Below are 27,323 nucleotides of genomic sequence, written 5' to 3'. Positions count from 1 at the left end.
ATTTCGAACGATGAGTACATAAAAAAGTTCATATGGCAAGATGTTTGTGCACTAGCCCACTGAACCAATGAAAACATAACTATAATATACATGAACCATTAGTACATTATTTTATGTCCAGTGTCACGGGGATCCTATAACACCCGTAACTGAATAAAACACGATTATCCAAATATCTCTCCTAACTGTATATCTATTAGATCTCTCTGTATCGGGCAGTGTATACCCGAGTGGCTCGGTTCTAGGTATATCAGAGATAAGATCTTATATAAAGTATATATAATATAGCCCGGTTGTCTGATGGTATGGGGGGGGGGGGGCAAATCAACTGTGATTTCAGGAGTGATCTCATCATTGTCCACGATGCCCTTACAGCCCAGCGTTATGTTGACATTATTCTAAGACCAGTTCTCCAGCCACTTTTGCGCCGTCACCGAAGACCAGGAGGTCCCCTTTTGTTTCAACAAGACAATGCCCGTCCTCATACTGCAAGAATTACCCAGGCATTCCTGCAACAAGCCGGCATCACCGTTATGAACTGGCCCGCCATTTCACCGGATTTGAATCCAATTGAACACGTGGGATGAGTTAGGACGTCGTGTACGTCACCGCCAGCCACCACCACGTAACGTCGTTGAGCTTGCACAGGCATTGCAGGAGGAGTGGAGGAGCATTCCTGTGGCTTATTTGAGCTGTTTGTGCCAATCCTTTCCCCGTCGTCTTCACGCATACTCACGGGCCAATAGTGGACACACCAAATACTAACCTTGATATGGGGGGGGGGGGGTTGAACTTTTCGATTACGAATGCAACTCGATTACTGATGATAACTGGCCATGTTTCCATGTGAATGTATCTCATGAATACCAGTCATTAATGTCATATTACATTATCCATCAATTCATTAATAGTTTGTCGTCATTTGCAATGAAAAGTTGTTTTTGCGTTTTCGTTGTGTGTTAGTATACTTTGCCCACTCTGAGTAGTTTATAAATTTCCTTACTTCCAGATTTACTTTTCAAAAAGGGTTTTATTTTAACTGGTAAAATGGGATGTTTTGGAACACCAACTGTTTGGATGTTTAAAGTAGTTTTCTTGCGTATAAAAACTTGTATAGCCTTTAATAAAGAAGCAAATTCTAGAAAATTTGATTTTATGTTATACTTTAAGCTGAATATGTCATAATCTATAAACTTGTCCTTGGTTATTAAGTAAGTTTTGTATAAATAAAATCCCTTTTTCGATGTAATTTTTCTATACTGCAGACTTTTTATCTATAACAATATTGTTATTATACCAAATGTTTGAACACAGAATGTCTTGTGTATTGAGGAATGTTTGTTTAAGTTGCAGTAAAATCCAATTATTTAGTACATCTTTCCAAAATAAGTTTTTTCTTTGTCTTATCTTTAACTGAATAACGTGATCCCCATAAATTATTAAATGTTTCATTGTTAAACCAGTCAAAGAAAAGAAGAGCGTTGCCCATTTTGAATTTGCTATAAAAAGTCTTCTAATCCAGGTCAGTTTTATTGGTATTGCAAAATTTGTAATATCTACCATTTTGATATCTCCATATTTATAATCTTGCACTAAAACTGCTCTTTTAATTCTAGCTGCTTTGTTTTGCCATATAAAATTGAAAAACATAGTATTTATTTGTTTTAATAACTTCTACTAGTGTGTTCACTTCAGTGATTCTATCCAAAACTGTTATCTTCTGTGTTAACCATTGATTTATCAAATTTTTCATTTCCAAAATTTTAGATTTGCAACCATCTGTTCCATATTCAGCATTAATGTTACCCCTAATAAAGTGAACTGATCAGCACCCCAAGCTAGCTTCCAGTTTTTACTTCCTATCCAAATAATATGTGATTTTGAATAATTTATTTTCAAGCCAGAAACATCTGCATACATATCTAGTATTGTTAAAGTACTGTCCAGGGACTTGGGAGATCCGTCTAAAATACAGGTAGTATCGTCTGCGTATTGACATAAACATATTCTTCCCCATTTATACTTATCCCTTTTATATTCTAAACTTTCTTCTTGTAGCGTTTGTATTAATAACCAACATGTAAGCTGAATGAATTCAGAAGTAATCAAATTAAAGGGCTATAGTGTCACATATATAGGAAACAGGAAACGTTTAGACATAGTACTGTACATGGTGATTGTTAAAATGTTTGGTCGCAGAAAATTTTGAAATCGACTGTTCTTAAAACTAAGCACAACTGAACCAATCTTGAACATCTTGCTGTCATGAGTGTTATGAATTTTATATTTATAATATACTTTTTACTATAGGAATATAAATATTTTATAAATCTTAGCATTTATACAGAAACCTATTTTCAACTCAAATACAATATACATGTATATAGAAAAGGTAGTATCTAGCGAACTAAAGCATTGTCATTAATTTGTAAATAATTGATTTAGGGTTTTTTTAAAAAGGTAACTTAATCTTTAAATAATCAACATTTGACCGGAAACACACAATTTAGTTTTTTGACATTATGTGTGCTTTATTTTAAGCCTTATTCACACGGGTGCACGTGGGTATCTTTGTTGCATGTCTTGTATACCCAGTACAAGTGGACCTCCGGGGTATAACTTGTTTGTTGACGTCGATGTCGTAGAGTGTCATCATCATCATCATCATCATCATCATCATCATCATCATCACCATCTGATAGTGCAGGCCAGGGTCTACATGGTGCACATGCATGTCTTGATCTTAATCCTGGGGGAAGTGAAGGCCTCAGACCTTCACCTACAAGAAATGTCAAGTCAAATGTGTATTAAAAAGCTATTCAAAGCGCTATTTCCTTCTGTCAGTCAAAATAGCTATGCCATAAACTTACCGACAGCATAACACATTTTGAATGACTATTTATGGCCAAAATCCACCAAGACATACAATGGCTCATATTAGTATTATGATCTATTAACGAAGGGATGTTCAAACAAAGAAGATCTATTAAAGTAAACGTTTGTTTTGTTTAACAACACCACTAGGCTACTGTACGTCAAACATTCGGTTATTTGACAGAGGAAACCAAATATATTTTTCCATTAGTAGCAAGGGATATTTTATATGCACCATCCCACAGACAGGATAGTACATACACCGGTCTTTGATATACCAGTCGTGATGCACTGGATGGAACGAAAAATTAGCTCAATGGGATCACCGACGGGGATTGATCCTAGACTGACCACACATCAGGTGAACGCTTTACCACTGGTTTACAACAAACCCCCAAGATGATCTATTAATGAGGACACCCAAGACGGACTTGACAAAAAGCCTAAAGACAAACTCAACAATAACTTCAACATGGACATAGCCCAATGGTATAGCGCTCACCTGATGCACTGTCGGTCTGTGATCGATACCTGTCGGTGAGCCCATTGGGCTATTTCTCGTTCCAGCCAGTGCACCATGACTAATGTATCAAAGTATGTGCTATGTGCCATCCTCTCTGTGAGATGATGCATACAAAAGATTCTTTACTTCTAATTGGAAAATGTAGTTGTTTCCTTTAAGATTATATGTCAGAATTATCAAATGTATGACATTCAGTAGCCACAGATTAATAAATCAATGTGCTCTAATGATGCCTTTAAACAAAACAAACATTAACTTTATATTTCACGGCACAACTCATGGCATACACTATAGACTACCTGGCTAAGGCAACGGGCAATAAACTGAAATCTCGTACATATGAATTGTAAAATAAGCATCAAAATAATATACCAAAAAACAAGAGAAAGTTATTCACGAAGCACTATGTATTTAAAAGACCAAATATGTTTTGTTACGGTTAAAAGAATTAAACTAGAGGAAGTGCACATGTTAGATCATGTTAGATACCCCTACCCCCAACTCCCAACCCCCAAACAAAAATAACAAAATAAATTAAAAACACTAAACAAACCAAACAAACAAATAGACATTCCGAAAGTGCAGTTTTAGAAAAACAATTAAAAGCAATTTACCTACCACAAAACCCAAAACTCCATACGGAAATCCTGCTTAACAGACCATTTAACTGGTTGTCTCTACATTAAATGTGTTTAATTATATCAAGAAAGAAATGAAAAAAGAAAGAAAAGTTTTATTTGATTTGAGTAGGCACTAATATGTGTGTGTGTGTGTGTGTGTGTGTGTGTGTGTGTGTGTGTGTGTGTGTGTGTGATACGTTTGTCTTACATAAACGGGTGGTGTTTAATTAATTTCCGTGTTTGTATGTGTGCATGCGTTTGTGTGTATTACAACAAATATACAATTACTTAAGTGATAAAAAGAAGATTGAATACCAACTCACCAACCATGCGACGCCTTGTTGGTTGAGGTTGTTTTCTTATCTTGTCATTGACAAATTCTACTATCAGAACGATGCACATCGAAACAAGGAAGCACGCTAGATATGTACAGCATTCCACCTCAACATCTGAATTAAATATTACAATCAATATGTTTGTACATCATAGCATATTATATTCAAGCAACTAAAACATAATACAAGTGTAGTTGTCATTTAAATGTTTTCCAAGGAAACACTGTTCGATCGACTGAGACCATGAAACACTTTTGGTGGAATTTGTCATGACAGATGTGTGACCTGTTCAGATATATAGATTGCATTAAAATTTCTTAACATTTGGCTCAATATAAATTATGTTATTAGGGAATGGCCGATAAATCAAATACACGTGTACATGTTCAATGTTATAAGGCCAAACAGATTAATATGTATGATTCCGATTACATAAGCCAGAAAACGTAGTGTAGGTAAGTAGGCTCAAATGTTAAATTTGTCGATAAAATTAATATAGATGTATCTAAGTGATAAAAAGCAAAATAAGTAAACACCACGAAACACAAACAGTCTTTAAATGGTATTTTTTATATTTATGTCCTAGGTTAACATCCAGCAATAAAATAAAGTTTAAACAAATTAACATTGCAATACAAACGTTAAACTGAAAGCAATTTAATTCTCAATTGAATACTGTGCAAAAGTTAAAGAAAACAAATCTGTTGGCGATATCAATTTAGACTCGGTCGGTCAGCAATGTGTTTTTTTTTTTGGGGGGGGGTGATTTTCTTTAAAATGTTTAGGATAGGACGTTTTTTCTTGGGACAGTCGGGTAATCGGAACCACAGCTAGTAATTTGTTTGGCCCAATGACGTCTAATGTACGGAGACAAAAACAATTGGACCCACAATCGACCCACCCACCCACACACACACCCTCCATAGTAACATTAAAACCCGCCTGAACCAGTTACAAGGTAACATCATTAAAATAGGCTAGGTTACGACTATAATATGTTTACTTGACAACAGTCAGTCTAATAAATTTCACACATAAGGAATATGCCAAACAATTATTATGTCAACGAGTCAAAATATCGTGAATTACTTTCGGTGAGAAAACTTAAATTAGGACCGATTTTCTCCTACCTTTGAGAAAATAAAAATAGTTAAATTGTGCGGCTTATTAAACAATAGCGCCAAGCCTAAAATAATTAAGGGGACACAGTAATAAAGGGTCATCTCCAGCTAGACAAAAAGGGGCACTTTTCAACTAAAAAGGACATGAAAAAATAAATGAACAAAAATTCTGTTATCCTCACCCAGATATGTTACAACTTACCTTTCAAATCTACCATCCATTGACATGACGGGAAGAGTTTTCTTGTTTCTCGAGTGGTGTGATAAATGCACTTGTACATCACTCCGATTATTGTAGTAAGAACGAATACCTCGTTCACAAAGCATATGAAGCTCCGATATTTTCCCACTGTAATTAAAAATTGCAGGCGTAATGACTATATTAGTACACATAGGCGTAATGACTATATTAGTACACATAGGCGTAATGACTATATTAGTACACATAGGCGTAATAAGCTGGGAACTCTGAAGATGTTGTATTGCCATCATACGCCTATCCCCAGTTGGACAATGGAAGGCGAATTAATGTATAATTGCCCCCGCCCTCCCCCGTGTTGCTAATACACACATACACTCGCTCGCTCACTCACTCACTCACTCACTCACTCACTCACACAGAGAGAGAGAGAGAGAGAGAGAGTGTCCCTCATGTTCTCAGTTTCTCTCTCTCATTTTCTCTCTCTCGTTCCCTCTCTTTCTCTGTGTCTCTCTCGCTCCCTCTTGTTCTCTCTCTCTCTCTCTTGTTCTCTCTCTCTCTCTCTCTCTCTCTCTCGCACGCACAAACAAGTTTAGCAATTTGGTAAATGTGCTTAAATAGAAGAAAACTCGTGACTTTAACTGAATTTAATTGAGGCATCATTTGTCAGTTTAAGTAACAGGAGACTTTCAGTACAAAATGAAATCTGTGACTGTCACGTCATTAAATGGTGCTTGGGGGTCCATACACGAAAATCGGAAAATTGTCAGTAACGTATCGGAGTACATTGGGCATTGACAGTGGTACAACGTCGCCTCATGCACTGAACGTGACCGATGTGGTGGTGGTAGCGTTATGGTGTGGGCAAACATTCATGACATCGGACAAAACAACCTCATTTTCATCATTCATGGGAATCTGACGAAATCATCACACCAGTTGTCATGGTGCGAGAGAACCACATGCATATTCACAACGTCCACAACTGTAAACAAGCTTTAACTCGTGAATGAATCTCTATCACTATTCCAGAGATCCACCGTCTCATCAGAAGCATGAGCCGACGTTGTGCCGCTGTCAACTTGCAATGTCTGGGGCGAGACGTAGCCCAGTAGTAAAGCGCTTGCTTGATGCGCAGTCGGTTTGGGATCGATCCCTGTCGGTGGGCCCATTGGGCTATTTCTCGCTCCAGCCAGTGCACCATGACTGGTACATCAAAGGCCGTGGTATGTGCTACCCTGTCTATGGGATGGTGCATATAAAAGATCCCTTGCTGCCAATCGAAAAGAGTAGCCCATGAAGTGGCAACAGCGGGTTTCCTCCTTCAATATCTGTGTGGTCCTTAACCACATGTCTGACGCCATATAACTGTATATAAAATGTGTTGAATGTGTCGTTAAATAAAACATTTCCTTCCTTCCTTCTACATGCAATATCCAAGGTGCTTACTGCTCGGACACGTTACTGACATTTTCCAGATTTTGGTGTATGGACCCCCAAGCACCATTTAACGACGCGACAGTCTCACATTTCATTTCGTATTGAAAATCTCCTGTTACTTATGCCGACAAATGATGACTCAATTAAATCCAGTGTTTTGATTTTATTTTGTAAGTCACGAGTTTTCTTTTATTTAAGTCCATTCACCAAATTGCTAAAGTTTTTGGCTTAGTACATTTTCTAACACCTATGGTACGCTACTATTAAATGTGTATGTAACTTTAGTTTTATATACCTAAGAGACTACATTTCATTGTTGTAATATTTCTGTCATAACTAACCATGCTGGAGTTGAAATAACAACATAACTGGATTCAAAGATAGAGAATGCGTGTCGTTAACAAATGGACGAAGGAAGGAAGGAAGGAAGAAATGCATTATTTAACGACGCACTTAACACATTTCAATTAACCCTTATCCTGCCGTTGACGTGTATACACGTCAAGCGTCATCACAATGACGTCACTTTGCATTGTTTTCATTTAAAAATCGTTTTCTAAATTAATTGTTGACATTTTTGTCAAAAACAAAGTAAGAAAATGTCAATAAATAGTCTTAGAATGACATATCCAAATATTTGCTAAATTGCTGTTGTACATCTTATGTTTTTTTAAAAACAAAAATGACCCGTCAAATGGCGCGTGCTATTGTTTGTTATTGTTTCTTGTTTTTTTGGTAGCGGTTTCTTTTATCTCTACAAAGTTGTCATAATATACTATTATAATATGAACTACATTATGACAGTTGCATTAAATTAGAAAAAGTATCACTTTTAATGCCTAAAAAAGGTACAAACACAATCAAATAATTGTAATCCGACGGCATAAACAGTCGTCGAAAAGCGCCATTTCCCCGTTTCTATTTATAAACAACAGGTCATGTGACAGCATATTTCCCGCCATATAATTTGACAGCAGTAGTACATATTGCTTGCATGTGCGGCTAACTGTTTTCATTAATAATTACAACGTGGTTACTTATACTACAGCAGACGATATTCTCACTAACTATGTTTACTTTAACAGTTACGTCGACTATATGATCGAATACGCACATGTGCTCGTAGCCCGAGTACTCTGACTGTAAGAGAGCTAGATGGACATTTGGACATAAACACGCTCTCATTAGTCAGAGACCAGCCTATGTCTTTTTTTGGCAATTCCTGACTACCAAACGGTAGGCAACGAGTCCCGCTCTAATACCACAACAATCCTATGTTTGACGTCAAATACCTTTACATCAATCATTTTCGAGTTAAGTGATACAAAAAAATCCACATATTAATCACTAATACACTTACTACAGAAAGAAACCCGACAGCACCCACATTTAGCTACGCTTCGTGACACTCCGTCGCAACAATTGCAAAGCTCGGCGATCTATTTCGAGACTGGGCGATTCCGCCTTGTGCAGCAGTTACAGGGGTCATCTCATAAGAGGAGGCAGTACGTAGCACATACTTTTGCCGTATCCTGTCGATAACACCCCAAATGTATCCTTCAAATTCAAAATGGAATCAATAATGTGTAATTGTTTTGGTTTAATGACGTAATGAAATCCAAATTCATCCAAAACGGCATTAGCCAACTCTTCCATGTTGTAACTTCGCTTGATATGAGACGGCCCCTGTAACTGCTGCACAAGGCGGAATCGCCCAGTGCGCGATCACGTGGTCTACGTCTCGAAATAGATCGCCGAGCTTTGCAATTGTTGTGACGGAGTGTCACGAAGCGTAGCACACCCTTACCGCGAGGTCCAATTTTTTTTCCATGCAACAGTTATCGACCGTTTTTTAGAACATCGACACGGTCCTTTTTCGTGTTACGCAACACCCCAAAAAAATTCGTGCGGTAACTATATGGACCTATATAAAATGTGAAAATTACAGTAGGATAATGGTTTGCAATAGATTCAGAGTAAGTAATCACGTTTTTTATTTTAAAAATACGGTGATAACTAAAAAAAATTAAATAACAATTAAAAAGAACAACATTCCACGTACTTTAGCAGGGCGGACACTGTTGTGTAGGCAACGACCCGAAACATTGTTTTTGTCTCAAAAATCGTTAAACAAATTATTTAATGCAATTAAAATGTTGTATTCTGGATGTAATAATCACAAATCATAAAATGATCCTATATTGTTGATAAAAATATCAAAGAAAAATCGCAAAAACTTCGAAGTGTAGTTGACCTATATTATCGACCCTTGACCCAGATACAATACTTCGCGGGACCAACTGCCAGTGAATTCTTCTTCTTTCACTCCGTCAATAAACGTATCAGAAGAAGTTGCACAAATATAAATTCATGATTCCGATAATAATGTTTTAAACATTTACTTGTGTGACATCTCAAGTGACCTATTGCGGTAGGGAGCACATTTTCTACGTCCGCTCGGACTACCGTGCGTCACGCGTTTCACGTTTTTGACATTTTGACCTCCCTCTCCAAGGGCCTAAGCGACAGGGCCCAAAATTTAAAAAATAAATATGAAGCGGCATAGGCCTAAGCGTACGTGCTCTCATTTTTGTTGGGCATGCAGGCACATTTCTGCCAGAGTTGAACGAAAATCCCTGAATCTAGATAACAACAATTATTATTCATATTAGCTTTACTGCCAAACAGCAGGGTCTCAGCTAACGGGTAGAGGCAATGGTGTGTGTGTGTGTGTGTGTGTGTTTTATTTTTTATTTAACGACTCCACTAGAGCACACTTATTAATCATCGCTATTGGATGTCAAACATTTGGTAATTTTGACATACTACTAGTCTTAGAGAGAAAACCCCCAACATTTTTCCATTAGCAGCAAGGCATCTTTTATATACACCATCCCAGACAGGATAGTACATACCGCAGCCTTTGATATACCAGTCATGGAGCACTGGCTGGAACGAGAAATAGCCCAGTGAGCCCGCCGATGGGAATCAATCCCAAACCAACTGCGCTTTACCACTGGGCTGCATCCCGCCCCTGGTGTGGGAGGAATGCATTGGGGGGGGGGGGGGGGGTTGTTGTTAAAATAATAGAAAAATAGTTTATTGATACTGATGTTTTAAGTATGTAACCTTCCTGAAATGACTGCAAAATGGTGTCTTGCACCTTCCATGCTCTATGGTTCATTGTTTAAATCCTAGTTACAGCCATGAACAGCTATATAGGGTTGCAAATGAATCACTACATATTTGTACATGGATTACAACTAATATTGTGTCAGAGTAAAATGATGGAAATACATGGTTAAAAGGTTTTAGGCCAGCTCATTTGCCCGAAATGCTATACCTGGATAGTATTCAAATAATATATAAAGGCAAATAGATGACCAGTGTATATAACTTGTGAATGTCCCCTAGGTGGGGATGGAGATCACAATAGTTATATAGAAATTGCATATTCGTGACCCATTTCCTTGTGAATTTGGTCATTCTACCCCTCTCCTAAAGGTGGGGCACAAATAGGGGAAATTAAGCCAATTATCGTGTCCAGGAATACCATACAAATATCAATTTTGCGAATTTCGTTAATGTCGTGTCCCCAGTCCCCTCTCCCCTCAGGTAGGAGACAAATTCATTAAACCATCTATCATATAGACAAATGCATTTAAACTATTATGTTTTCAGAAATACTAGACCATTTCCAACCAAATTTATTTGATAGTTGCTCTCACCCATGGAAAACCCCAAAACCATGAATTTGGTCATTTTAATCCCCCTAGGAAAATGGGTGCTCCGCACTCCATTTGTTTGGTAGTTGTGGTCAGCAATTTACTCAGGTGACCGTTTAGATCTATGTTGTATCATGCATAAGTGTTCAACACTGGATACACATTATGTATACGGTACATGTCGAATTTTAATTAGGGCTCACATGTTGATGTTTGTTTCTTTGAGTTTAATTTTTTTTTTAGATGAATGGACATTTTTATTTTATTTTAACAATTGTGACTATGGCAAGTATCTTGTGTTACAATAAATTACTGAAATGCATAAAATCCTTTTTACTATTTCTATTATTCTAATATCAGTGTCCAGGGTTTCTGCCAGAGGGTATGACGGGTAAAATTATGTACCCTAAAATCTTGGGAATTAATGGATACGTTTTAATAATTTTTAGAATGATTATAGTAAGATAGCTGCTGCTTAAAGTGTGTACATGAAATACAGTGTCCAATTTCAAAAGATTTCAAAGACTTTGAGGGTACTTGAAAACTCCAGATCATAACTGCCGCTACTAGGTGGTTATGGGGTTTGGAATCTTTTGAAATTGGACACTGAATTTCATGTACAAACTTTAAGCAGCAGCTATCTTACTATAATCGTTCTAAAAATTATTAAAACGTATCCATTCATTTCCAAGATTTTAGGGTACATAATTTTACCCTTCATACCCTCTGGCAGAAACCCTGGACACTGATATTAGAATAATAGAAATAGTACAAAGGATTTTATGCATTTCAGTAATTTATTGTGACACAAGATACTTGAAATAGTGACACGGTCACAATTGTAAAAAAAAGAGTAAAATGTCCATTCATCTAAAAAAAAAATTAAACCCAAAGAAACAAACATCAACATGTGAGCCCTAATTAAATATGTACCATATACATAATGTGTATTCAGTGCTGAACACTTATGCATGATACAAAATAGATCTAAACGGTCACCTGAGTAAATTGCTGACCACAGCTACCGAAAACATGGAGTGCGGGGCACCCATTTTCCTAAGGGGATTAAAATGACCAAATTCATGGTTTTGGGTTTTCCATGGGTGAGAGAAACTACCAAATAAATTTGATTGGAAATGGTCTAGTATTTCTGAAGACATAATAGTTTAAATGCATTTGTCTATATGATAGATGGTTTAATGAATTTGTCTCCTACCTGAGGGGAGAGGGGACTGGGGACATGACATTAACGAAATTCGCAAAATTGATATTTTTATGGTATTCCTCGACACGACAATTGGCTTAATTTTCCCCTATTTGTGCCACACCCTTAGGAGAGGGGTAGAATGACCAAATTCACAAGGAAATGGGTCACGGATATGCAATTTCTATACAACTATTGTGAACTCCATCCCCACCTAGGGGACATTCACAAGTTATATACACTGGTCATCTATTTGCCTTTATATAGTATTTGAACACTATCCAGGTATAGCATTTCGGGCAAATGAGCTGGTCTAAAACCTTTTCACCATGTATTTCCATCATTTTACTCTGACACAATATTAGTTGTAATCCATGTAAAAATATGTAGTGATTCATTTGCAACCCTATATAGCTGTTCAGGGCTCAACTAGGATTTAAACAATGAACCAATGAGCATGGAAGGTGCAACACACCATTTTGCGGTCATTTCAGGGATGTTACATACTTAAAACATCAGTATCAATAAACTATTTGTCTATTATTTTAACACCCCCCCCCCCCCCAATGCATTCCTCCCACACATGGGGCGTTTGGGGTTGATCAGCGGGCTCACTGGGCTATTTCTCGTTCCAGCCAGTGCTCCATGACTGGTATATCAAAGGCCGTGGTACGTACTATCCTGTCTTTGGGATGGTGTATATAAAAGATGCCTTGCTACTAATGAAAAAATGTAGGGGGTTTTCTCTCTAAGACTACTAGTATGTCAAAATTACCAAATGTTTGACATCCAATAGCCGAAGATTAATAAATCAGTGTGCTCTAGTGGTGTCGTTAAATAAAAAAATAAAACACACACACATACACACCATTGCCTCTACCCGTTAGCAGAGGCCCTGCTGTTTGGCAGTAAAGCTAATATGAATAATTGTTGTTATCCAGATTTAGGGATTTTCGTTCAATTCTGGCAGAAATCTGCCTGCATCCCCAACAAAAATGAGAACCCGTACGCTTAGGCCTATGCCGCTTCATTTTTATTTTTCATTTTGGGCCATATCGCTTAGGCCCTTGGAGAGGGAGGTCAGAATGTGTTTATGTGTGGCACAAAATGTAGTTGGAACTGATTAAGACATTTTTGAGAAGTCACAAACGTCGGAATCATGAATTTATATTTGTGCAACTTCTTCTGACATGTTTATTGAGGGAGTGAAAGAAGAATTCACTGGCAGCTGGTCCCGCGAAGTATTGTATCTGGGTCAAGCGTCGATAATATAGGTCAATTACACTTTGAAGTTTTTGCGGTTTTTCTTTGATATTTTTATCAACAATATAGGATTGTTTTATGATTTGTGATTATTACATCCTGAATACAACATTTTATTTGCATTTGTTTAACGATTTTTGAGACAAAAACAATGTTTCGGGTCGTTGCCTACACAAGTGTCCGCCCTGCTAAAGTTCGTGGAATTTTTTTCCTTTTAATTGTTATTTTAAAAAATTTAGTTATCACCACATTTTTTAAATAAAAAACGTGATTACTTACTCTGAATTTATTGCAAACCATTATCCTACTGTAATTTTCACATTTTATATAGGTCCATATAGTTACCGCACGATTTTTGGGGGGTGTTGCGTAACACGAAAAAGGACCGTGTCGATGTTCTAAAAAACGGTCGATAACTGTTGCATGGGGAAAAAAATTGGACCTCGCGGTGAGGGCGTGTATACCCCCAACGCATTCACACCAATTGGTACCGTATAGGCCTGATGTACTAATCATAAGCGTACAGGATCCCGTTTTGTTTTGTAGGGGTGGGAGAGGAAGAAGGGCAGGCTAATTTGCGCCCGAATTAAACTAAAATACCACCAACTAAAAAACAACATTTATTAGTTTTAGCGTTACTGCCAACCAGCTATATATAATATAGCGTTTCAAACGAAGCACTACACATTTTTACATGGATTTAATTACAACTAGTATTGTGGGAGAAATGTTGGAAATACTAGTACATGATAAAAAGGTTTCATTTATCAAAATGCAATGGATCCAACACCTCATGATGATTAATTTATCTTTATAACATTTGCAGATGTGTGAGCAGGGAATGGGTCGACCCCCCCCCCCCCCCCCCCCCCCCCCCCTTCCGGTCCCTACTTGAGCAGATAAAAAAACAAAAAAACAAATTCAATACATATTCCGGCTGAGCATGACAGAAATCCCCTATAAAGTTTGCTTTCCAGATACCCCTACCTAAAATCCCAGAACACATGCCTGATTTTTTTTTAAATTGTCATCCACCATACAAACATAATTACAAAACAACGACGAACACCGAGCACATGTACGTATTTGATCATATAGTCGACGTAACTGTTCAAGCAAACATAGCTAGTTAGAATATCCTCTGCTGTAGTATAAGTAACCACGTTGTAATTATTAATGAAAACAGTTAGCAGCACATGCAAGCAATGTGTACTACTGCTGTCAAATTGTATGGCGGGAAATGTGCTGTCACATGACCTGTTGTTTATAAATAGAAATAGGGAAATGGCGCTTTTCGATGACTGTTTATGCCGTCGGATTACAACCATTTGATTGTGTTTGTACCTTTTTTTAGGCATTAAAAGTGATACTTGTTCTATTTTAATGCAACTGTCATAATGTAGTTCATATATAATAGTATATTATGTCAACTTTGTAGAGATAAAAGAAACCGCTACCAAAAAACAAGCAACAATAACAAACAATAGCACGCGCCATTTGACGGGTCATTTTTGTTTTTAAAAAAACACAAGATGTACAACAACAATTTAGCAAATATTTGGATATGTCATTCTAAGACTATTTATTGACATTTTCTTACTTTGTTTTTGACAAAAATGTCAACAATTAATTTCTTGCGGAAACCCTGAGTGCCAACACTTTTTTATGCTACAAATAAATGGAAAACTTACTTTTAACAATTTTGTTTTGACGTTCAGTCGACTCGACTGTTTGTGCACAAGCAATGCTCATCAGACGAGCTCGTCTGGAATTTCCCGAGATTTATTTTACTTTCCCCATAACACTGATATTTATTTTACAGGTCTGGGTTTTCCTCGGCGATTTTTCCTTTCTGGCTACACCCCAGGATATTATTAAAAATGGGAATATGGGGTTTCCTCCTACCCAATTTCGGTTTCAGTAGCCACATGTGAACCGTAAGTGATTATCAATCCACAGCTCCTATAGATTGCACCACTTGTCAGTGTTGGTTCTGTTCCCATTGTAGATTGCGTCACCATTTTCTAATACAACTGATACAAGCAGCGTATCAACACACAGAGTAGCCTGCCCCTCTCCCTCTCCCTCTCCCCCTCTCCCCCTCTCTCCCTCTCTCCCTCTCTCTCTCTCTCTCTCTCTCTCTCTCTCTCTCTCTCTCTGTGTGTGTGTGTGTGTGTGTTCATCAAGATTAACCTCGAATGCAAGTGCAAGCACAAGCCAAGGTTAATCGGTTAGAGGTCATATCGTCCACGATTTTTTTCGCACCTGGTCATTTCGTCTACGGTACCTTTTCGTCCATTGGTCATTTCGTCCACTTTTTTTCTTTTTTTTAATTTATTGCCATTTAAGTTCAAATCTTTAAAAGTAACAGTATTTGCATTATAGTTAACAAATATTTACATCACACGTATACAAATGATAGTGTCGCATGTCCAGTTTATATTCAGGCTTTCTCTAACTGCCTGACGATATATTGCTTGAGAAATACCTGTGTGAACACACACACACACACACACACACATATATATATACACACACACACACATACATAAATACATAAATACATACATACACACACATTTAAAAACTTTTCAACATTTAATACATCTTTATTACATATGTTGAACATTTAATAAAACAACATTTAGGTTTAGAACAAAATGAAGTATGAAATCTGTAACGTAACGTAAACTCTATTAATAGTATTATCGTGTGTCTATCCAGTTAAACCGGCCCCGGTGGCGTCGTGGCTGGCCATCGGTCTACAGGCTGGTAGGTACTGGGTTCGAATCCCAGTCGAGCATGGGATTTTTAATCCAGATACAGACTCCAAACCCTGAGTGAGTGCTCCGCAAGGCTCAATGGGTAGGTGTAAACCACTTGCACCGGCCAGTGATCCATAACTGGTTCAACAAAGGCCATGGTTTGTGCTATCCTACCTGTGGGAAGCGCAAATAAAAGATCCCTTGCTGCCAATGGGAAGAGTAGCCCATGTAGTGGCGACAGCGGGTTTCCTATCAAAATCTGTGTGGTCCTTAACCATATATCTGACGCCATATAACCGTAAAATAAAATGTGTTGAGTGCGTCGTTAAATAAAACATTTCTTTCTTTTCTTTCTATCCAGTTAAGGTTCAGGCACGTCTCTCCCACACCCAATCTCTGGCATGGCCAATGGTCGAGTGCGGGACAGAAAAATTACTTATTAATGGTTCAATTTTGAATTATTTATTTTAAAAAAGGGGGATAAGAAAAAATTTGATGCGTCGTTCAAATAACCTATAGTATTTATATAAAATATAGCTTTAGTTAATTTAGTGTGAAGTTTATTTTTGACTGGCCAATTCCAGAAAACTAAATAAAACAAATACAAAACTTTACAAACCCCTAAAATCATTAAGTTTACTATAGTCCGTCCCATCCTTCTACAATTTAAGTGGGTTTTTTTTTTTTTTTTTTTTTGGTTAATAATTCCAGTTTGGTTTGATGTAAGAAGACAAGTAAAAGTGTTTTGGAAATAAAAAATAAATACTATTTTTGTGTCCAATTTATAAAACAATCGGCTCAGAAATAAATAGCATGTAGTAAATTTCATAGTATGAAAAAAGGCGCTCCCTGTGGAACCGTTGGTAAAACGCGGACCGGACCGGTACGGTGGACAAACTGATTTTTTTCTTTAAAAAAATAAAATAAACAAAGTCCATTGTGCATAGTTCAGAAATATATATTTTATCATGTAGTTGTTTTTAAAAATTGAAAATGTCGAACGGCGCATGCGCGAAAATATTTTTCCAAATGCTAAACGCAGTTAGAAACTACTAACCTTTCCTGTTTAAGAGGTTAACTTTATCACAAGGAAAAGTTAAAATCATAACGAAAATGTATTACCAAGTTGTAGTCAAATATAGGAAAATTACAGTACTTATGTTTTCATTTCCAATATAGGCTATTTAAATTTTATAAAAAAAAAAAAAAAATGAATATCCTGCATTAAAATAGCTTTTTAGTTACAAGGAAATAATTAACTCTTTTGAATAATGACGCAGTTCTTATGATTTATTTCTTGAATAGTGACATAAGTTGTTTGATTTGCTGTATAGTGTATGTACTGAAAACATTAGAATGATATCACGTATTTATAAGGCGTCCTCGTTTTCTGAAAATATTTGGAACATTTAACGTACAGTTTTGCAGCGTTTGCGTCAAAGCAAAAGTAGGATTACAACTTTTTACTCGTTATTGGGAATACAAGTATACAGTAAAATAGATTTTGAGTCTTTAATATAAAAACGAAAATAACTACATAAATTAATGAATGAATAAATCTTTAATCGAAAGTTGCACGCCCTAGTTTCAGCCCGCGAAAATTAATTCTAATTTTGGTTAAAGGACGGTCCATAAATGTCAATGGTTTTCATAATTCTAAAAATGTTAGGATTGGGTTTGACCCGCCTCCCACCCCCTCCCCTAATCCTAACATAAAAACATTGATATAATGTGTACTACAAGATGACTTTTATTAACAGATTGTGAAGCACATCGATATTTATGGACCGTCCCTAAGAAACATTGACCTTCGATGGACCGATGTTTTACCTGAAAAGCAATCCGAACATGGCTTTTACCCCCCCCCCCCCCCCCCCCTTCCGAACATTGTTCGGATTGTGAAGCACATCGATATTTATGGACCGTCCCTAATCTACAAAACTGTAACACACTTAGATCACGTTTTTATGAAATAGAGTGAAAAAGCAGGTTTTATATCGATAAATACCATGGGAATCCCCGTGACCCAATTACTTGAAATAATTTTGAAAGTTAGTATATTCTGATGTCACCGGTAGATGTCGCTCGAAGCAAAGAAATGCCTATGTCACGACAAATTTCCCACAGTGCACACAGACTTGGGGTGCGTTCCTTTCACCTCTCCTGGGCATGTTCCAACTGTTCTGTCCTGGACAGCGAAAGGAATGAGTTTGGAACAGGAAGTTACTTTACCAACATGGGTGCTTCTGTTGAGGAAGTGGCTGCTGCAGCAATCATGATACTTGGCAATGATAGTCCGTCACTGACCATGTTGACTATACTACAGTGTTTGAAATAATAATTTTTTATATATAAACCGCAATTAGCCTACATTTGCTATTCGGCACCGGGTACTAGTGGCTAACCTATTGTTATTAGCAATTAGATACACCGTTTATTATTGTTGGTAGTAGTAGTAGTAGTAGTAGTAGTAGTAGTAGTAGTAGTAGTAGTAGTAGTAGTGATAGTAGTACAGTCTGTAGGAACCAGAGGTGGGGACGCACTTCCCCTCCCCAGGACGAAAATGTAAGGTTTTTTTTTGTCCTACTCTATCTAAATAAAGGTAACAATATAGCTTGTGCCCCCTCCCCCAAGGTTGTATCCAGATATCGTAAGACTTAGCAAAATTATTGGTTTTAAGGGTTTGTAACGTTTTGTATTGAAATACTTGTCTGAACTTTATTATTAATAAAAATGTTCACGAACTGTGAAGAAAAACCTCACAAATGAACGACAAGCATACGACAACAAATCGGATGTTGATTGCGCACGAGAAAACAAACCGAACCAAAATGATAATGGTCACCTGGTATACCAACGTCTGTGACGTTGAAACAGGAAGATCCCCTCTAAAAGTAGATTAGACCTTGTCTGGTCAACGGTTTTTTCTCAGATGCGCATGCGTTTTTAAGAAATACAAAAAATGCAAAACACACAGGTGAATGGAAATGTATATTCTAAATAATAAAATGTAAGTAAAGTGCAATTTTATTTGTGAGAAAATGGGTTTAATAGCGAAAAACAATGGCGTAATGGTTAACAACTAGGGCGTGTCCCTTTAATATTTAAACAAAATTAAAATTCTGTAATAAAAAACAAAAAACAGAAGAAAAAACACATTTAAGGAAATATTAATTACATAATTTTTCTAACAAGTAGTGTAGTGGTAGTCTCAAGAATAATAGTATTTCAGGATACAGTCTTGAATGTCATTGGTTTTACACATTGTCATTGGTGTTACTTGTTTTGTCATTGGTGTTACGCAATAATATTTTAGCTGTCATTTCTCAAGTAACTTTATTTCTGAAATTTAAATTGTTTATTTAGGAAAGCATACCTTCCACCTTTATGACTTTGATGAAATTTATTGTGAAGGACTTCATATTTTTAAATAATTAAAACTGCCACAGTGTATAATTTAACTCACATATAGAATATCCGTGTGGAAATGCACAATTACACCCTTGGATAGTTTTTAATTCTAAAGTTATTCCATATTATGTTATTAGGGACACCCGAATAACACATCCATGTGCTCTTTGTCACTATAAAGCAATTGGATCACACTGTTGAACTACCCCACTTGTCCGGTAACATCAATGACATAATGAACTTGTTCGTAGAGTAACGTGTGCACGTGCAGGCCGATTACAGTTCTGCGTGGCCAGATATAATTTTATGTTCCTTTGTTCATCTAGTTTCCAAAAGTTAACAATAAATATTTATATCTTTTAATTGTTTTATCTTGAATTTGTATTTTCAAAAGTGACGCTTTCTGTAGAATGACCCACATGGCGATCCCCTGTCTGGGCTTACGGCATTAATACAAGTTTATTGTCATCAATAAAAACTGCTTTTGTTTTGGAATAAAGGCAAGTTTCTACGAAATGGTACCTATTAAAGATAGTTGAAGCCATTTTAAGTATTAAAATATGCAATAGGGCCTATCGATCTTCAGGATCGTACGATTAGCAGACAGTTCTGCACTAGTGCAGGACGCACATTAAAATACTTTTCTTAAGAATCACATTTTCTTTCTATGTCCGTTCGGACCAAGTTATACACGTGAAAACCGTATGAAGTGTTGCAATAATATTTTGTAAGCCTTCATTACGAGATTGGGCCTAAAAAAATAAATAATAATTTAAAAAACAAATACTATTGTATGTTTCTGGAATCGTACCAAATAAGTTACTGTAGGTAGGATAGGTTAGGTTTTTGGTGGTGGTTAGATGTAAAAAGAAAAATTCATACCATATTTACCCCTCCTTTGAGACCATCCTTAAAAATAGTTTGTTTTGTCCATTTCCGACCAGTAGTTTCAAATGTGGATAGGTAGGGATTATTATTATTATTATTATTATTATTATATTTCACAGTATATTGCTCATAATTTTAAAAACAACCATCCTAAAACAACATGTTTAAATAAAAATAAATGAATTTGAGTTTTTTCTCCTTTTTTTCCCCAAGTTCTGGGGCTACCAATTTTTACTGAGGGCTACTAGATTTTATAACCTGAAAAAAACTTAAGGTCAAGGCCTGAAATTACTGGTTGCCTAACTTCAGGCACTATTTACAAACAAAACTAAATGATGTGACATAAATCCCTGTGTGTGGCTGATATCCTATTATAGGGTAGGGTTAGGAACTATGTAGCCATTTTCATCACGAAAATCGGTTTAAAGTTACAGTCTCTGGTTACCATATTATAACATCATGTACAAATATGAAATACAAGCTCAAATGCACTTTTAAAAAACTTGTGTGTTCACTATGAAAGGAGATCGTCAAAAGTATACGCTAGATTCGTCACCTGTGCCGCCATTGATCGGCAAAGCACAAACGACAGCCTGTAGTCAGTTTCAGTTAACACGTGCGTTTGCGGATTTGAAATTGTAGGGTTCGTCTCAAAAAATGAAATGAGAAATCTCGTGCTGTACGAAGAACGTTCGGCTGAGGATACGTACTAGTCTTTCGTGATCTTGACAACGTATTATCGACAAGCATACCTTCCTATTTCAGAATTAATATTTTATAAAGTGTCAGTAGAACTTTCAAAGTTTAGTTTGTATCTTAGTAACACATTGATCATTTTTAATGAAATATACTAAAGTAGACAATGAACGTTTTCACTTCTTAATTTTACGTGTGTTAAAATCGACAAATTGAAATAAATATTCTTTTGTCTGGAAAGGGCAAAGTTAGTTTGTTTTGTTTAACGACATCATTGTTTGAGCATATTGATTTAAGAGGAAACGGGTGCATGCGCGGGGGGGGGGGGGGGGGTTGGGGGTCGAACTCTTACCTTCCCCAAGCTAAAAAAAAAAATATATATATATATATTCTGGGGGAGCATGGCCCTATATAAACTTCGCTCAACACTGTCTGTAACCCCCAACCACGCAGAAATCCGTGCACACGCGCCTTAGAAACCCACTACATTTTTTTTTTTTAGCAAGGGATCGTTTATATGTACCATCCCACAGACAGGATATCACATCAGCCTTTCTGCCAGAGGGTAAAATGGGTATGGCGCCATACTCAGATTTTTTTGCATGTTTTATTTTTTAATTTTACCATTTGACAAAATTAATTACTCTTGTCATTACTGTATGATTTTCTTAACCCTAACCCTAAACCTAACCCATTTTCTTTCTGGGGGAGGCCCTCCATACTCCCTACACATTGTAAATATTCAATTTCATAGTGCCATACCCAAAAATGTCTTTCTGGCAGAAACACTGCACATACCATGGCCTTTTATATACCAGTCATGGCGCACTAGCTGGAATGAGCCCGCCGATGGGGATCGATCCCAGACCGACCGCGCATTAAAAAAAAACCCCACCTTTTTAGGTTTAAGTTATGAATAGAAATAACATATAGTCTTGATAAATGTTACGCAAATCGAACACAATACCCTCTTCCTCTACCCCTAGAGCGTTACGTAATTATTAACACCCCCTTACATGTAACGCGTATGCCAACCAGGATTTATCACAATGACAGTAGTATTAGGGCCTGTATGGGGTCATGATTGACCTACTTTCCCGTGATCACGTGACCTTGGTAGGAAACAATGGCCTTTGTGTAGGAAACAATGGCCTTTGTATAGGTGGGTGCAGGTGTCTGACCTCGGTAGGAAACAATGGCTTTTGTATAGGAAACAATGGTCTGTGTAGGAAACAATGAAACAATGGCCTTTGTGTAGGAAACAATGGCCTTTGTATAGGTGGGTGCAGGTGTATGGTCTCGGTAGGAAACAATGACCTTTGTGTAGGAGACAATGGCACAATGACCTTTGTATAGGAGACAATGGCCATGGAGGAAACCATGGCCTTTATGTAGGAGACAATGACATTGGTGCAGGTGTGCGATCATGGTGTATTCAATTCAATGTATTGCATATTACCAAACAAACTGGTGTCAGCAAACAAATAAAAGCAAAGAAACAACAACAATTAATAATAACAATATGTACAGGCCAGGTGTAAGTCTGACGTTGGTTTTGGCTTCATTGTATAACGTCTACTGTGTTGTTGTATTTTTGTATTCACAGTGGACATAGACGTGAATGTTTTTTCACAGTGTTTTATTCTAGACACCCAAAATAATAGCCGTTAAAATATGTCTCGTGGGGAAGGACTGTAGCTGTTTGCTGACTGTTTGGTCTGAAGTGAGGCTTTCATGTCGCCAGACAAAATGCGTGTGTGATGATTTTCATTCATTTGTATTTCTTTAGCACATTGTCGACGTTTTCTTTGTTGTCGTCACTCAGCCATTCATTCATTCGCTTTATAATAGAGGAGTACTTTATCAGACCTCTTCATCAGCCCTCATACAAAGGCATTTTATTACGCCTCTCCGAGTGTTTATGAAAACAGGTGAACTGCAAAAGACATACCGACGCGTGCCCGTCTTAAGTAGCAGAATAAATTTGTTATGGTATGCACACTGACCGTCAAAGTTTGTTTGTGTTTAGCGACATCACTAGAGGACATTGGTTTATGAATCATCGGTTATTGGATGAAAAACATAATTTTGACAGTTTTAGATAGGAAACCCGCTACATTTTTTCCATGAGTAGCAAGGGATCTTTTATATATACAATCTCATACCCCTTATGGGGCCAGTATTTCATAATTAAATACAAACTTTTGTGTGTGTGTGTGTGTGTGTGTGTGTGTGTGTGTGTGTGCGTGTGCTGGTGTTGACTGAATTAGGTCAAACGCGAAGGTGGTAACTAGTGTGTGTGTGTGTGTGTGTGTGTGTGTGTGTGTGTGTGTGTGTGTGTGTGTGTGTGTGAAACACTCCCAGCCCATTGCCATGTAGAAAGAACGCGTGACTGCAACTCAGCTTTCTTAGTTATGTCCTGCGTCCATGAGTGTGTCTCTGGACGTGTCCCTATGGTAGTGACACTGGTAAAGGGTAATATGTTGATAACGATGTTTTTTGGGAGCTCGCACGATGGGATTTGTGCCTGGGAGGAGGGGCACTGGTCATACGTATCACACACATTCAAACATTCCTGTACCATATCTTTATGCGTCATAAGGTATATAATATGTAAAATAGTTTTGGAAAACTCGTCATTTGAGGTAGAACCTTCAGAGGAGCAACATGTCAGACCAGTACAAGTTATATGTACCCAACGTGGATAAGTGGACCCGTTTCTATAAACTGCAGGCAGAAGGTAAACTTCAACCTCATTTTCCAGTGCAACGTGGTGGGAAAAGTCAGATGATGTACAGTGTAGATCGATGTCTAGAACTGTATGACCCTACATGGAAAAAAGAAAAAGAGGATCAGAACAAGCCTCCGACACCCAAAGTCGTCATGGTGTCCCCGACACAACAGGTGGTAGAGCAAGCCAAGGCCGATCTGAAACGGAAACAACAACAACAAAGTGGTACGGGCTGGAAAGCCCCGAAACTGCAGAAGCATTTCTAAATAAACTATAAAAGGAACTATGTGGGTCAGATATCGTCATTTCATTTAGAGTCGTCATGCAGAGCACATATTCAGAATGTGGTTTCATATTCTCGCGGAGAGACGCCATGTTAAGAGATTTTCAACAAAAACATGCTAAAGGTCTACCACCACCACCACCACCACTACCACCACCACCACAGCAGCAGCATCCCCTAAGATTGCTACATCCCTTCACCATGATCGTGTCGGGACCCACGTCGTGTGGAAAGACATTTTTGGTATACAAATTGTTGAGGGATGGTAAAATCCAGCCGCCTCCTCAGCGCATCATCTGGCTCTACAAACGATGGCAACCCCTCTATGATACGATAAAAATGGTTGCTCGAGTGAAATTTGTTCAAGGCATATCCGAGAATTTGGAAAAGGATCATTATTTGGATCCCAGAGTCAGAAATCTCATCGTGTTGGACGACCTGATGTGTACAGCTGGAAAAGACCCAAGGATCACCGACCTGTTCACAGAAGGAAGTCATCACAGAAACTTATCCGTCATAATCATTTATGGGTATATAGTTAAAGGTGTAGTCTTTAAATGTTAAAGCATAATTTAATAAAAACATGATTTGTAATAGCTGTCACTATGCAACTTTGAGATAGCACTTTTAATACCGGTATCATAGATCACACTCAAAATGGTTCTTGACAGTTTTGCTCAAAAGTTAGTTATAAATGTCTACAAATATTTTGTTTTGGAGAGGGATACGGGTAAACCGTCATCAGAAACAGTCATTCACATAATATTATTGTAACAGCAATGAAATTGACACAATACATGTTGACCAAAATGTTTTATAGTCTGTTCCAATAAAGTGCACAAATCACCTGTTTACTAACATTTTTCTTTTAATTTCAAGAGTAAACACAACCTTGTACATCAATGAGAGCGAAAACAAGTAAATGCTAAATTAGGTAGACTATCATTAAATAGATATTTACAAAATATTGACTTGTCTGTTTAATATGTAAGAAATAATGGACGAAAATCATTTTTATTCTATTTCCGACAGTACTTTAGTAATAAACTGCAAACATGTTTGGAGGATTATTTTTGTTAATATATATTTTTGGAGATAATTATTTTTCAAGTGAATCTATTTTGAATGTATTTTTTCCCAGGGTATTCAGATGCTAGTTATAAATGTCCTAATAAAACATATTTACAGGTGTGTTATGGCATTTCCATTCTTCAGTCAAATAGAACAACTGATGGGTACATATTTGTAACGGCACAACACACAAACACAATTTTATCAAAAACTGGGTTTGAACTGTTAGTTTTTGTTATAAGATAATCAATAGGACATGTCGGTTTATAGCTGAAACTTAAGCCAAAGCCTCCTTCGTCTTTCACTTTTTTCTTTAGTTTCTTCACCCTGGTGCGTGATAATGCTAGGAAGCCCCCCAAAAAATCCTTTATTGTCTCTCCCGTAGCGGGCATTACAACTGACAATGTCACAAGTAGTCGGCATTATGTTGGTTCAGGACGAATGAAAACTAACAAAAAGATTCGACAAGTAGGCCAAGCTATTATTAGGTGTTGATGCCTTCCAACATGGCCGACCGCTATGGATCGTGGGTAATCTAAGTATGACGCGTAACCCTCTAATAAATTCTATACAAATAAACTGTGGCTAAGAAAAATATTTAAAACACCAAGTTCATGACTACCATAAATTTATACAAACTATATCCCCTGTAGACACTTGCATATACAAACAAGACAATTTATTGACAATATCCATGATCATGTTTACTTCTTGGCCTTACCGTGGCTTATGGTAAGATTTGATCACACTCCTCAAATATTTTGGGATTCCGTGACATGCATTATGATGCATGCTATCCACACAAAAAAGATTGACCAAGATTCCTTTTAGTCCTCTATGCTTATGGTAAGAAATGCTGTCCTGTCCCTCGACCCCCGATTTCAACGACTGATCAACTTCTATAACCCTCTCATTCAGTCAGTCACAGTGTACACCGATGTAGGCAAATTGCGCGGTTTTTTGTCTAGGCAATACAGAAACGGTGGGGGTGGTGGAAGGAAGGACCACCTGCACTAGAAGGTGCAACGGAGCAGCAGCAGTCCGGCCGGGGCCGGTAGCAGGTGGGGTGGGTGTATGGGTTATCTAGGTTTTTGAATTTGGAAGGAGCGGTCGGAATTTAGCCAAAGAAAATGGGTGCGCGTTTTGAATGAAGGAAATTTGGCGCATTTTTGAACGGTCGATCACGTGACCCCTTTGCCTCACTTCTGCTTATGTATCCTTCCGCCCTATAGCCGACGATGCATCAGATAAAGTCCTAAAAGACTGAGCCCTCAGAAATTTGCCCTAGCTTTCTCTTATAAATGGTTGAAAGTTCCACATACCCTATTATTTATCCAACATTACCATTCGGCGACGGACCGTGTTGGCACTGACGGGTCGTTGCTGTGTTCCAATGGTATGGCGAGCCGTCTTAGTGGTCGTGGTGAAGCGGTCTTGCAGATGTTGGCGCAAAATAAAGCTATCTTGACGTGGTGTGGCGACTCGAGGACGACCACTGCGCGGGCAGTCGTTGGTGGTATTGGTGGTGTTATACAGATGTTGCAGACGGTAGATAGTCCTGACGTTGACGTTATATGCATTTGCAACGATCTGTGCACTCTGTCCGGCTCTTATTTTTCCAATAGCTTGTTCTCGCTGGTTTCTTCATAATCGTGGTATGGCGTTTATATCGAAATGACAAATGACAGGCTAGCAATCGAAGTTTGCAGTTATACCCATACCTACCACGAGGTGCACGAGCATTTTGAGATTTCCCAGAAATGACTGCATCTTCGACCCACTTAGTTTTTGAGTGTACCTTTCGGTAAATGGTCCAAGCTTTACTTGAATCGATATGTCACAATGTGTCACAAAGACATGCAGTGGAATGAGGGGAGATGCGCTTCTTAAATAAACCTAATGAAAGAGTAATTATTTCTTAATTTTTATTAGCATTGGAGAAAATGACGTTTCTTTTGCGGTTCAGTATTTATTGCACTGGTAGAAATAGCTGAGTAAACTTTGTTCCTGTGTATTATGACTAAACCCTTTATTACAAATACTGGAATGGTTATGGTGCACAGATTAAAATACCTGTGCAATATATTTACTACTATTATATACATTGTTGCTGAGTTGTTTGTGTGTTTTTTTTAAGACTACAATAGATATATTGCACTGATTGGAATAATTGT

At 37.5% G+C, this 27,323-nt stretch overlaps 1 protein-coding gene across 3 annotated transcripts; it reads right to left on the bottom strand.

The window, feature by feature from the left end:
* Positions 1–856: 856 nt before the first annotated feature.
* On the bottom strand, positions 857–26,796 carry LOC121387991. Of its 3 annotated transcripts, none has more exons than XM_041519182.1 (4): positions 26,472–26,796; positions 5,676–5,822; positions 4,341–4,466; positions 857–2,779 (listed from the first exon to the last, which is right to left on the bottom strand). In XM_041519182.1, exons 2-4 carry the CDS (start codon positions 5,752–5,754, stop codon positions 2,544–2,546), a joined length of 441 nt encoding a protein of 146 aa, XP_041375116.1. In that variant the 5' UTR covers positions 5,755–5,822; positions 26,472–26,796; the 3' UTR covers positions 857–2,543. The 3 variants fall into 3 exon arrangements, with proteins under 3 accessions (XP_041375116.1, XP_041375114.1, XP_041375115.1); XM_041519180.1 differs by lacking the exon at positions 26,472–26,796 and adding an exon at positions 14,996–15,133; XM_041519181.1 differs by lacking the exon at positions 26,472–26,796 and adding an exon at positions 9,515–9,562.
* Positions 26,797–27,323: the final 527 nt, after the last annotated feature.

This window comes from Gigantopelta aegis, chromosome 14 (assembly GCF_016097555.1).
Source record: "Gigantopelta aegis isolate Gae_Host chromosome 14, Gae_host_genome, whole genome shotgun sequence".
Lineage (NCBI taxonomy): Eukaryota > Metazoa > Mollusca > Gastropoda > Neomphalida > Peltospiridae > Gigantopelta > Gigantopelta aegis.
The sequence above is the reverse complement of the archived record's forward strand: the minus strand, read 5'-3'. Positions and strand labels throughout refer to the sequence as shown.

What these genes read in the sequence shown, in the direction of transcription:
- LOC121387991 (XM_041519180.1), bottom strand. Translation starts at nt 15,056, where the DNA reads ATGAGCATTGCTTGTGCACAAACAGTCGAGTCGACTGAACGTCAAAAC. An exon ending in TCAAAACAAAATTGTTAAAA is followed by an intron (nt 5,823 to 14,995) that starts GTAAGTTTTCCA and finishes TTTTAATTACAG; the next exon opens with TGGGAAAATATCGGAGCTTC. An exon ending in AACAAGGCGTCGCATGGTTG is followed by an intron (nt 2,780 to 4,340) that starts GTGAGTTGGTAT and finishes CATTTCTTGTAG; the next exon opens with GTGAAGGTCTGAGGCCTTCA.